Source organism: Oncorhynchus keta, chromosome 16 (genome assembly GCF_023373465.1).
Source record: "Oncorhynchus keta strain PuntledgeMale-10-30-2019 chromosome 16, Oket_V2, whole genome shotgun sequence".
In the NCBI taxonomy this organism is placed as follows: domain Eukaryota; kingdom Metazoa; phylum Chordata; class Actinopteri; order Salmoniformes; family Salmonidae; genus Oncorhynchus; species Oncorhynchus keta.
In genome coordinates, this window is record NC_068436.1 from 11,990,296 (window position 1) to 12,003,574 (window position 13,279).

General features: G+C 45.0%; 1 protein-coding gene across 1 annotated transcript in view; it reads left to right on the forward strand.

The window, feature by feature from the left end:
- Positions 1–13,279, forward strand: part of LOC118395559 (glycine receptor subunit alpha-3-like) — a 118,576-nt gene that overhangs the window by 98,490 nt on the left and 6,807 nt on the right. The window contains exons 7-8 of the mRNA XM_052464684.1: positions 9,733–9,947; positions 11,553–11,699. Of these exons, the coding sequence (XP_052320644.1) occupies positions 9,733–9,947; positions 11,553–11,699 (362 nt within the window). The remainder of the gene's footprint in view (positions 1–9,732; positions 9,948–11,552; positions 11,700–13,279) is intronic.

The following is a 13,279-nucleotide window of genomic DNA, read 5'->3' on the forward strand; positions in this document are numbered from 1 at the left end:
CAGCTTCAATCAGTTTATTCCCGTTCAAAATAAAAAGTATTACTTGTATTTTAACGGCATAAGTTCCAACCTAGACTTGTTTTCAACAAGAATTTCTACAGTAAAATGTAAAGTAGGCCTGAATTTCTCATCTTCATCTGTACTGTTGCACTCTCAGTAGCTGGTTAGCTTGCTTTGGCTAACGTTGGCTATTAGCTGTGTAACGTTACAAGGCCAGGGGATTGTTTGAAAGATAAACTCACATCTACTACTATGAGAGATAGTACTCCATTATTTCTGCTTATCATCGCCTGTTATAAAATGACAATGTCTTGTTTGTTGACTTACTTTCCCACTTTCGAAGTAGTTTCCTGAAGCATTCTGCACTGCACAGTCAACACTGTATTTGCGTTTCATGACGATTGAGCTCTTGTGAGTTCTACCAGGAGTCCATTTCATGACAGCGGTGAGTGATGGTGACTGGGAATAACAAGTCAGTGGCTTGAACTACAGCGCTGCAGCGTGCGGAATTATCTTCAACAAAACTACAGAAAAAAGATCCGGTGAACAAGGGCATCTCCCTCTACCTCTCCCTCTCCTACTGGCGCAGCTGCCAAACTGAGCAGAGAGTGCTGCTAAGGAGAGAGCGCACTGAGCAGAGAGCGCTGCTAAGGAGAGAGCGCACTGAGCCGAGAGCGCTGCTAAGGAGAGAGCGCACTGAGCAGAGAGCGCTGCTAAGGAGAGAGCGCACTGAGCAGAGAGCGCTGCTAAGGAGAGAGCGCACTGAGCCGAGAGCGCTGCTAAGGAGAGAGCGCACTGAGCAGAGAGCGCTGCTAAGGAGAGAGCGCACTGAGCAGAGAGCGCTGCTAAGGAGAGGGCGCACTGAGCAGAGAGCGCTGCTAAGGAGAGAGCGCACTGAGCAGAGAGTGCTGCTAAGGAGAGAGCGCACTGAGCAGAGAGCGCTGCTAAGGAGAGAGCGCACTGAGCAGAGAGCGCTGCTAAGGAGAGAGCGCACTGAGCCGAGAGCGCTGCTAAGGAGAGAGCGCACTGAGCTGAGAGCGCTGCTAAGGAGAGAGCGCACTGAGCTGAGAGCGCTGCTAAGGAGAGAGCGTACTGAGCAGAGAGCGCTGATAAGGAGAGAGCGCACTGAGCTGAGAGCGCTGCTAAGGAGAGAGCGCACTGAGCAGAGAGCGCTGCTAAGGAGAGAGCGCACTGAGCAGAGAGCGCTGCTAAGGAGAGAGCGCACTGAGCTGAGAGCGCTGCTAAGGAGAGAGCGCACTGAGCAGAGAGCGCTGCTAAGGAGAGAGCGCACTGAGCAGAGAGCGCTGCTAAGGAGAGAGCGCACTGAGCCGAGAGCGCTGCTAAGGAGAGAGCGCACTGAGCCGAGAGCGCTGCTAAGGTGAGAGCGCACAGAGCCGAGAGCGCTGCTAAGGAGAGAGCGCACTGAGCAGAGAGCGCTGCTAAGGAGAGAGCGCACTGAGCCGAGAGCGCTGCTAAGGAGAGAGCGCACTGAGCCGAGAGCGCAGTTGCACTTGGCCAAATCAAATCCAGTAATTAATGAAATATTTATACGTTATTTGGGTCGCGGCCCAAACTTTAAGAAACGCTGCTCTATGGGGCTTACACGCTAGCCTCCCAGCTGCCTGACTGGCTGCACTCCTTGGCTTGTTGTGATTGCAAACATACATATACAGACACACACTTACCATAAACAGGGATGCTGGCCCATGTTGTGTCAGGTTGGCCTGATGTCCTTTGGTTGGTGGACCATTCTTTATACACACGGGAAACTGTTGAGCGTGAAAAACCCAGCAGCGTTGCAGTTCTTGACACGGTGTGCCTGGCACCTACTACCATACTCTGTTCAAAGGCACTTAAATCTTTTGTCTTGCCCATTCACCCTCTGAATGGCACACATACACAATCCATGTCTCAATTGTCTCAAGGCTTAAAATCCTTATTTAACATGTCTCCTCCCCTTCATCTACACTGATTGAAGTGGATTTAACAAGTTACATCAATAAGGGATCATATATTTCACCTGGATCCACCTGGTCAGTCTGTCATGGAAAGAGCAGGTGTTCTTAATGTTTGGTATAGTCAGTGGAGACCTACAATTGATTCCCATTCAAACGTCTAGTTCCCAAGCCTAACCCTAAACCTCACTCCTAACCCTAATTTTATACCTAACCTTAAAATAGCCTTTTTACAAGTGAGAACTGGCAAAATGTCCCCAATTCTCTGAATTTTTGTTGGTTTACTATTCTTTTGAGTGCTTTTGGTACTCACAGATAGTAAGATGTGTACATGCGCACGCACACACACATCAGTACACTGAGGTTGTGTCTACACTTGACACTTCTGCTATCAGAATGTGAAGATCACATTGAATAGACGGGTCTAGACGCACAAAAGTGTCTTTGTGGTGTGATTGTGTTCAGATCTGACTGACTACTTCAGGAGCTGGTCAGGGCTGCATTGTGTGTGGATTTCTCCTCAGTCTGGACACAGTCAGGCTACCGAAAGCGCATACGGTGGGCGAAGTCATCAGCACTCCTTCCACAAGTCTCCAGAAAACTTTTGGGACCGAGAGACACCTTTTCATTATAACGTTGGAGGAAATGCTATCCAGCTAGCTAAAAATATTTTTGGTTTGGCTAGAGTTATGCTAAGCCGTTTGCAATCCCTTTAGTGTTTCTTGCTAGCTAGACACAGAGGTTAGCTGGCTAGTTTGCTACAGTAGTTAGCTACTGCCGTCAGGTGTGGTTGTTGTGTTACTATCATATTTAGCCTATTCCACCATTTGTAGAATACATACTGGCATTTGAATATAGCTTGTTTGGAATTCCATGATCAGAATACTAAAGCTGCATGATCTGTCAAGCCTGGACATGGCCTGACACACACACACACACACACACACACACACACACACACACACACACACACACACACACATCTCTACTGCATGCCTCCTCTCCCTCAGAGACCTAGACCAGGAAAGAGAAGGAACGGTGGAGCAGAAAGAGTCAGAGAAGAGGATGAAAGGAAAGGAAGACGTGATATGATCAGATCCCAGCAGAGAGTGAGTGAGAGCAGAAGGAGCCGTTTGTGGGTGTTTTGTTGTAGGGCGGCGTCATGTGGTGTAGAGGTTATAGCAGTGACTCGTGGGACTAGAGAAGTGCATTAAGGGCCACGTGGCGTTTGGCCCTGAAAACCCAGCTGGCCATGGAATTCATTCAGAATTATTGCAGTATATTCCTCAAGAGACTACAGAGTCCTAGTGTGAGAAATGAATAACGGTATCTATTCGGTACAGATATTAGTGAGGCAGGCCGTGTCCCAAAAGAGCCTATTCCCTATGTGGTGCACAACTTCTGACCAGAGCTTGGGTCAAAAGTAGTGCACTATAAACTGGATAGGGTGCCATTTGGGACACTGTCATAGTTAACAAAGCTAATGGACAATTACATTTTATGTAATAAAAATAACATGGGAAATGTTCTTGCTCGTCCGATTCAAAGGGTCAACCATCCCTGAAATGAGCCGAAATCCAGAGACAAAAAATGTGAGCTTTCTTTCTGTCCATCCGGTCCATGTACAATGAAGTCTGTTTTACAAAACTGGTTTAAATAAACTGTTCCTCCATTGTCCACCCCAAGGCCTGCACTGGCAGCGTGTCACAATTAATGCCCTGTGAGTGGCAGGGTGCTGTCAAGATCCAGAACAAACACACACAGATGGACATACACACACAGATGGACATACACACACAGATGGACATACACACTCAGACGGCACAAACCAACCTGGTCTTAGAGCATTTTGTATTATTTTGTAAGAAAATCCGAGACACTAAAATTAGTATGATATGTATGATATGTTTTGTATGGTATGTATTATTTTGTGGATGTTCATCACTCATTTCAAATCAAATTGTATTGGTCACGTACACATGGTTATTGCGAGTGTAGCGAAATGCTTGTGCTTCTAGTTCCGACAGTGTAGCAATATCAACAAGTAATCTAACAATTCCACAACATCTACCTATTACACACAAATCTAAGTAAAGGGATGGAATAAGAATGTGTACATATAAATATATGGATGAGCAATGACCGAGAGGTATAGATAGGCAAGATGCAGTAGATGGTATAACAGTATATACATATGGGATGAGTAATGCAAGACCACGCAGTCATGGGTGAACAGAGAGTACAGGAGGGAGCTGAGCACGCACCCGTTTCAATATTTTACCCAGATTTTAGCGGAGATGTAGAGAAGCATATTTAGTCAATACATAATTTTTTTTAAGTAGTCAGGAGGATACAGACAGCTCAAGAGGTATGCTTAGATATCTTGATCTACTTCTCCAGAGTCAGATTAACTCGTGGATACCATTTTTATGTCTTTGAGTGCAGCGTTAACGCAATGACGAAGTCTATGGTAACTGCTAGCATGCTCGTAGATACCATAGACTTCCAGTCATTGCACTAATGCTAGTTAGCATTGGAGCTTAAAACTGCCTCTAACTTCCTTCCTACCGGATGCCGAGATATAAAAATGGCATCCATGAGTTCATCTATCTCTGACAAAGTAGATAAAGATATCTAAGCATACCTCTTGAGCCGACTCATCGCCAAAATCCCAAAGTATCCCTTTAAGTATAATGAGTGCGGCTGTAAATTGCAGGAAAACGCTGTCTTCAGGATGTGTTTTTTTTGTTTGTGCAAAATTCACCAACTCCCAGACTGGGGGGCCTTGTCCCCCTCCAGATCACCAGCCATCCAATGTACTTTGTGTCCCCTCAGATGTTTGGGGTGCATGATGCCCCTGTCTGTTAGGCTACAGTAAACTAACACTACAGTAGGGAAGGCATTTCTTCAAAGTTGTGTGGGTCGTTGCATTGTATTGCTCACTAACCCCATTGACTTCATCCTTTCGAAGCAACTATTATAGAGGGATTTATTCTCGGGGGAAACATTGAGGCTGGCGGAATCCTTTGCAATACATTATCTTAAATGTCAGAGGTTTACTTTATGGAAATAATGGCTTCATTCCAGTGCATTGAGTCTATACATTCATTTCAGTGCATTGGGTTCATATGTTTATTTGAGTCCATCGGATATACATACATTTGAGTAAATTGAGAGAATTTGTGTGTTGGGTATATATGTTTACTAGAGTGTATTGGGTGCATGTGCTGATCACATATGTAGGAGTACAGGCCCAGGGGCGTGCTTTGGGCAAAGTGACCACTCATCTCCTATATTATGTATTTATTTTTGAACCTTTATTTAACTAGGCAAGTCAGTTAATAAGAACAAATTCTTATTTACAATGACGGCCTACCAAAAGGCCTCCTGTGGGGCTGGGATTAAAAATACGAAAATAAAATATAGGACAAAACACATCACGACAAGAGAGACAACAACATACCATGATAGCAACACAACATGGTAGCAACACATGACAACAACATGGTAGCAACACAACATGACAGCAGCCCAGCATGGTAGCAGCACAAGACATGGTACAAACATGATTGGGCAGAGACAACAATTCATCACGCCAAGCAGCCACAACTGTCAGTAAGAGTGTCCATGTATCCTGTCAAATGATTTGTCACATGTGCCGAATGCATAAATTACAATGCAAAATGAATCAAATACACAAGAATGAAGCTATATACAGGGAGGACCAGTACCAGATCAATCTGCAGAGGTACGAGGTATTGGAGGCAGGGTGAATGACTGGGCATCAGGATAGATAATAATAAGGTATTAGAGGTAGATATGTACATGGAGGCAGGGTAAAGTCACTAGGTATCAGGATGGATGATAATACGAGTAAAAAAAGAACAGAAAGAACAGAGTAGCAGCTGTGTGTGTGTGTGTGTGTGTGTGTGTGTGTGTGTGTGTGTGTGTGTGTGTGTGTGTGTTGTGTGTGTGTTTTAATTCCACAAAAATATTTGTTTGTGTGTTGAGTCCCATCTGGGGTGCCATTTTTTATGTAACGGTTTTGACTTGAGGTTATTATTTATAGGGTGCCAGGTAGGTTGTGTGTGGTTTCTCCTTTTAGTTTGGGTGGGAATGAGTCCCATCTGGTCCGTCAAGTCTACACCAATACAAAGGACTTATGTAAAAGTCAGGATGGAAATAAACTTTTCATAAACCCTTAAAACATTGGAAAGAACTTCAAAAACAACTATATTCTGTTGCGTGGGTTGTATTAGCAACAACAATGATTACACACACACATATAATAATATCACAATGAGTTCTGGTTCCTCCAGAAATGTCCTGTACCTCGGGCCTAAAAAGAGTCCTGCCCGGTAAAGGAGTTCAGTGAACTCAGGTGACTTTTTGTCACGCGATGTTTGTCCGTTCATTCCGTGTAGCGTAAACCCAGTATTAAACATACAATCAATATAACAATTACTTTACCACAGAACCTTAAAGCGGATCAACTCTTAATTAAGTCCTCAACTACCACTAACTACACAAATCACAGTATACATCACATCCAAACAAATGAAATACCGTATACAAAAATGTGGTAGTCAGTCGGTCAGTCAGACAATCCAATCCGCCAATAGATCTAGCGGAGAAAGGCCACGAAGAACGGAGAGGTGTAGTCCAGGGACGCGAAGAGTGGATCCGATCCTGGGTAAACTCTCTTAGGCTACAAAACACACGTTTAACGGCAACAAAACAAACGGAATAGAGAAGCTTCGGAGGGTTGAACACATCCTCATGCACGTCTCCATCACAACCCCACTTTCGTGCAGCTGATGCTGGCTATTTAATTGGGAATTAAAGGGAAAGCGCCCTATTGGAAGGAGCTGCACTGAGACGGTTCAGAAAAATTCAGGGCCGTCACAGTGTGTGTGTGTGTGTGTGTGTGTGTGTGTGTGTGTGTGTGTGTGTGTGTGTGTGTGTGTGTGTGTGTGTGTGTGTGTGTGTGTGTGTTTGTTTACAGTAGTGTGTATGTATAGTCTTGTGAGTGTGCATAGAGTCAGTGCAAGATAGTCCGGGTAACCATTTAATGAGCTATTTAGCATTCCTATGGCTATTTAGCATTCCTATGGCTCGAGGGTAGAAGCTGTCTCGGAGCCTGTTGGTCCGAGAGCCGATGCTCCGGCATTGTTTGTCAGAGGTAGCAGAGTGAACAGTCTATGGCTTAGGTGGCTGGAGTCTTTGGCAATATTTCGGTTCTTCCTCTGACACCGCCTGATATTAAGGCCTTGGATGGCAGGGAGCTCGACCCCAGTGATGTATTGGGCTGTCCGCACCACCCTCGTTATCGCCATGCGATCGAGGGCGGGGCTATTGCCATACCGAGCGGTCATGCAGCCAGCCAAGATGCTCTTGATGGAGCAGCTGTATTACTTATAGCCTTCTGATGTGGAAGAGGTGCTGTCGTGCACTCTTCACGAGTGTGCGGGTGTATGTGGACCATGTTAAGTCCTAAGCGAAGTGGACGCCAAGGACCTTGAAGCTCTTGACCCGCTACACAAAAACCCTGTTGATGTTGATGGGGGGGCGTGTGCTCTCCCCTCTTTCTCCTGTAGTCCACGATTAGCTCCTTGGTCTTACTGATGTTGAGGGAGAGATTGTTGTCCTGGCGCCACACTTCTAAGTCTCTGACCTCGGACCTCCCTGTAGGCTGTCTCATTGCCGTCAGTGATCAGGCCTACCCCCGTTGTGTCGTCAACAAACTTGATAATGGTATTGGGGGTCAGCGTGGAGTGTTGTTGTTGCCTACCCTCACCACCTGGGGACGGACTGTCAGGAAGTGGAGTGGGTAAGGTATCTGGGATGATGGTGTTGATGTGTGTTATGACCAGCCTTTCAAGCATAATTACAGACTGGGACAAGAGAGAGATTGAGAATGTCAATGAAGACACTTGCCAGCTGGTCTTCGCATGCTTTGAGAGCACACCTTGGTGTTCCATCTGGCCCTCGCATGCTTTGAGAGCGCACCCTGGTGTTCCATCTGGCCCGGCGGCCTCGCGAGTGTTTACCTGTTTAAAACTTTTATTCACATCGGCCACCAAGAGCGAGATCACACAGTCATCCGGAACAACAGGGGCTTTCACACAAAACTCAGTGTTGTATTCTTCGAAGCGAGCATAAAAGGGATTTAGCACGTTTGGGAGATCTGCATCACTGGGCAACTCGTAGTTGGGTTTCCTTTTCTAATCTGTCATGATCTGCAAGCCCTGCCACATGCGACTAGCAGTGTAATAAGATTCCACCTTCCTCCTATATTGTCCTTTTTCATGTTTGATGTCTCGTCAGAGCTCGTTGCGGGCTTTCTAAGTCTGGGCCTTGTCTGTGTCCCATTCTTTGTAAGCGGTAGCTCTAGCCTTTAGCCCAGCGTGGATATTGCCTGTAATTCATGTTCTTTTGGTATGGATACCTTCTTATAGTCACTGGTCACCATAGCAGCACCCACCCGTAGCACGCGCTCCAGCAGGTCACCCTCAAAGCCAATTCCTCCTTTGGCCTCCTTTCCTTCCAGTTCTCTGCTGCCAATGATGGGAACTAATTGCAAAAATCACTGACGCTGGAGACACATATCTCCCTCACTAAAATTAAGCACCAGCTGTCAGAGCAGCTCACAGATCACTGCACATGTACATAGCCCATCTGTTAATAGCCCATCCAACTACCTCATCCCCATACTGTTATTTTATTTATTATTTTGCTCCTTTGCACCCCAGTATCTCTACTTGCACATTCATCTTCTGCACATATATCACTCCAGTGTTTATTTGCTAAATTGTATTTATTTCGCCACTATGGCCTATTTATTGCTTTACCTCCCTAATCTTATCTCATTTGCACACACTGTATATAGACTTTTTCTATTGTGTTATTGTATGTTTGTTTATCCCATGTGTAACTCTGTGTTGTTGTTTGTGTCCCACTGTTTTGCTTTATCTTGGCCAGGTTGCAGTTGTAAATGAGAACTTGTTCTCAACTGGCCTACCTGGTTAATTAAATAAAGGTGAAATCAAATTTGACAAATAATAAAACTGTGGGGACGTCGTCTATACACTTATTGATTAAAACCGTGACTGATGTGGTAATCTCCTCAATGCTATTGGATACCGGAACATATCCCAGTCTGTGTGCTAGAAAACCAGTCTTGTAGCCTGGCGTCTGCCTCATCAGACCACTTCCATATTGAGCGTGGCACTGGTAACCTATGAACTGAGGGTTGGGTGTGTGTGTGTGTGTGTGTGTGTGTGTGTGTGTGTGTGTGTGTGTGTGTGTGTGTGTGTGTGTGTGTGTGTGTGTGTGTGTGTGTGTGTGATGGTGGGGAGATCTGACAAAACGTTGACGCATGACTGGCATTTTCATCTGAGGCCCAGGCACTGAGCTTTGAGGATCGAGATAAACACAGCTGCATGGACCGACTACATGGAGATGGATTTCAACTCCTCCACAGCACGGCCTTTTGCATATTATATGGGTTGCTAGAATTGAGATTTTCTGAGAAGCCACGTGTGCAGTTTGTGTGTGGGCTTGTTTACATGTGCAGTATACGGTGTGTATGAGAGGAGGAATGCTGACAGAGAAACCTAATCGTCTCCGAAGGAGTACGTCTCATCTTGCCTATACACTTCCACGGTACGTTTCCAAGTATGTTATTCAGGCAGACTTTAACACGAAACAAAGGAAACATAGGCGCTTGTCTCAGTCGCTCTCCTCCCCTCTGTCTCTCTCCTCCTCCTCCACACAGGGAAGTTCACGTGTATCGAGGTGCGATTCCACCTGGAGAGACAGATGGGCTACTACCTGATCCAGATGTACATCCCCAGCCTCCTCATCGTCATCCTCTCCTGGGTCTCCTTCTGGATCAACATGGACGCCGCGCCCGCCAGGGTGGCGCTGGGCATCACCACCGTGCTCACCATGACCACCCAGAGCTCCGGTTCTAGAACGTCTCTACCTAAGGTGGGTCGGGGGAGGGGGGGAGCAGAGTGAGTGTGAGTGGGTGTGTGTGGGTTGGCAGGAGAGTGTGCTGTGTGCAATACCGCTGGTGCTCGCGCAAAAAGGTGTCCCTCCTTCAGGACTGACAGTCCATGGTTGATTTATGGTCTAGGTACAGGGTGACTTTTTCCTGTTTGCTTTTAACGGAGCCTTGCAGTGTTGCAGAGATCATACGAGATTGAATGTGTTGCATCGTTTATACACCTAAATGATCTCAAATAGACTGTATAAAGAGTTACCTAAGACATTTGATATATAAGCGATGTTCTGAGATATATGTTAAATGCCCCTGCTGGTGTTCAGAGACTTTCTGTCTATATGGAGCATCTCAGTACTGTTTAATACATCTCCTCCCAAAGGGCCTGTGTATATATGTTTGGTATTCGCCCATGTAGAAGAACAAAATACTGGCACTTACTTGTTAAATGACAAGTTCAGTATTTTTAGACTTACTGTAAAACCGAGGATACAATTTTCTCCTGGGCCATAGACTACTGTCAAGGTTAACATTTAAAATAAATCTAAATCAAATAAAAAGACCTAACTTGTCCTCTTTACCCGTGAGTAGTATTTAGTGTTCTGTATGTGTTAAAGAATGATGCAGCGTAGTGCATGGAATGTTCCGTCACGTAACTTAATTGAGCATTCAGCAAGAAGACGTTTTTACACCGTCATGATATCAGTGATTGCATATCGATCTCCTTGAAAGATAAAACGGTAACATCATGACAGACTAAATGTTAAAGGTTCAATGCATCTGTTACCTCCGATATCAAATCACTTCTGGGGTAACAATTAAAAGAATATCCTCTGAGCAAAGGTCCATTTCTCAAGCAAGGATTCAGCTAGGACTGTCTGGGAGTGGGTCTGAGTGGGGAAGGGGAAACTGAAAACTAACTGTTATTGGCAGAGAGGCTTTGAACTCTCTTTCTTATTGGTCTAGTAACTCATTTACCACCTGGTGATGTCACCAGAGATGCTATAACTCCATCCCACCAAAACAGGCTGAAATTCCAGGTGGTCTTTTCAAGCAGCTCTTACACAAACGGGGCATTATCAGCATTTTCACAATTTCACGGCATTCTTCCAACCTATCCAGCTAAAAACAACTAAATACTCCATGACACATATTTGATATATACATGTATTATGCATTCTCATACACTCCTAACATACTCCAGATTATGTAACAATTTCTGTGAAATGAAAACATAAAACAAGCTGCAAACTTGGCCAGACAGTTGAAATTCTATGAAATTCTATGAAATTCTGCCAGATAATATCAGACTATTCATTCTCTGTCTGTCTGTCTCTGTCTCTCTGACTGTGACTTTGTCTGTCTGTCTGTCTGTCTGTCTGTCTGTCTGTGACTTTGTCTGTCTGTCTGTCTGTCTGTCTGTCTGTCTGTCTGTCTGTCTGTCTGTCTGTCTGTCTGTCTGTCTGTCTGTCTGTCTGTCTGTCTGTCTGTCTGTCTGTCTGTCTGTCTGTCTGTCTGTCTGTCTGTCTGTCTGTCTGTCTGTCTGTGCTCTCTGACTGTGTGACTGTGACTTTGTCTCTCTGGTGTTGTAGGTGTCCTATGTGAAGGCCATCGACATCTGGATGGCGGTGTGTCTCCTCTTCGTATTCTCCGCTCTGCTCGAGTACGCCGCCGTCAACTTTGTCTCCAGGCAACACAAGGAACTCTTAAGACTCCGCCCGCGGAGAACGAAGAAGAAGGTAACGTTTACAGACCAATCTAGAACACGTTCTTCGAATCAGAGCGTGAACAAACAACTCTGTGCAACAATGACTGCATATTGCCGTTATGGTGTGGTTCCTTAAGGAGCTCTGAGGCTGAAGTAAGTGGTCACAAAGCACTAATGAATAACTCATATCTCAATGCTTTAGCCACTAACAAATAATGAAACAAGCAATTCTATAGGTCACAGATATATCTTTCTCAGACATGCACTGAGTATAACCAAACATTAGAAACCTAACAAATAATGAAACAAGCAATTCTATCCTTTTACACAGATATATCCTTCTCAGACATACAGTACATGTACACTGAGTATACCAGGCATTAGGGACACCTTCCCCTTTTGCCCTCAGAACAGCCTCAATTCGCCGTGACTTTACAAGGTGCCAAAAGCGTTCCACAGGGATGCTGGCCCGTGTTGACTCCAATGCTTCCCACAGTTGTGTCAAGTTGGCTGGATGTCCTTTGGGTGGTGGACCATTCTTGATACACACAGGAAACTGTTGAGTGTGAAAAACCCAGCAGGGTTGCATTTCTTGACACAAACCATTGCACCTGGCACCTACTACCATACCCTGTTCAAAGTCACTTAAATATTTTGCCTTGCCCATCTTTTGCCTTGGCACACATACACAATCCATGTCTCAGTTGTCTCAAGGCTTAAAAATCCTTATTTAACCCGTCTCCTCCCCTTCCTCGACACTGATTGAAGTGGAATTAACAAGTGACATCAATAAGGGGTCATAGCTTTCACCTGGATTCACCTGGTCAGTCTATATCATGGAACGAGCAGGTGTTCCTAATATTCTGTCCACTTAGTGTTATTGTTGAGGGTTTATACCATAAATTGTATTATATTGGATTGCTAATGTAAAGAGCTTGTAGCACTGTAGCAAACCACAACTAGTTGTGTCAAAATCCATGAAACAAGCAGTGTAACATAAAATGTTTTCTGAAGACTGTCTGAGGATGTTGAGAAATGTCAAAAGATGAGGTTGACAGAGGAGCTCTGGGAATTAGTTGGCCAAGAATGTGACTTGACGGATGTCGGGGTGGCTTAGTGGCCTTGACTCTGTGGTTAATTGGGTTTCTGGCCTTTTGGACATTTTAAAAGATTAAGACGAAAAAGACCAATTATACACGGTCTGTCACTAAATCGGGCCCAAGGACTCTGGGCCTGGGTCAGATATATCATGTCTCTGTGGTCAAAAGGCTTGCTTATTTAGGTTATTGAAGCTATTTATCCAGGCAATTCAGTTGCGAGCAAATTCTTACTCATGAAAGTAGACTATAGAAAGTTAGCATAATCTTTGTATTCGGACTAGGCAAAACAACATGGCCTTGTTTGACACAAAGTACAAGTTGAGGCACAACAGCAAAGCAACTTCCCCAACAGGTGCAATGTTCTACCATCCACCTTCGAGTCAACACTGCTCCCCGGTGACCATATACTGTTACTACACCAACCTGTGGTACACCAAGGATAAAACTTCCAATGTTTACTTCGACATGTTTACTACAAAGCTTCCTGAAGGACAGAACGGGTCAGTGTCTG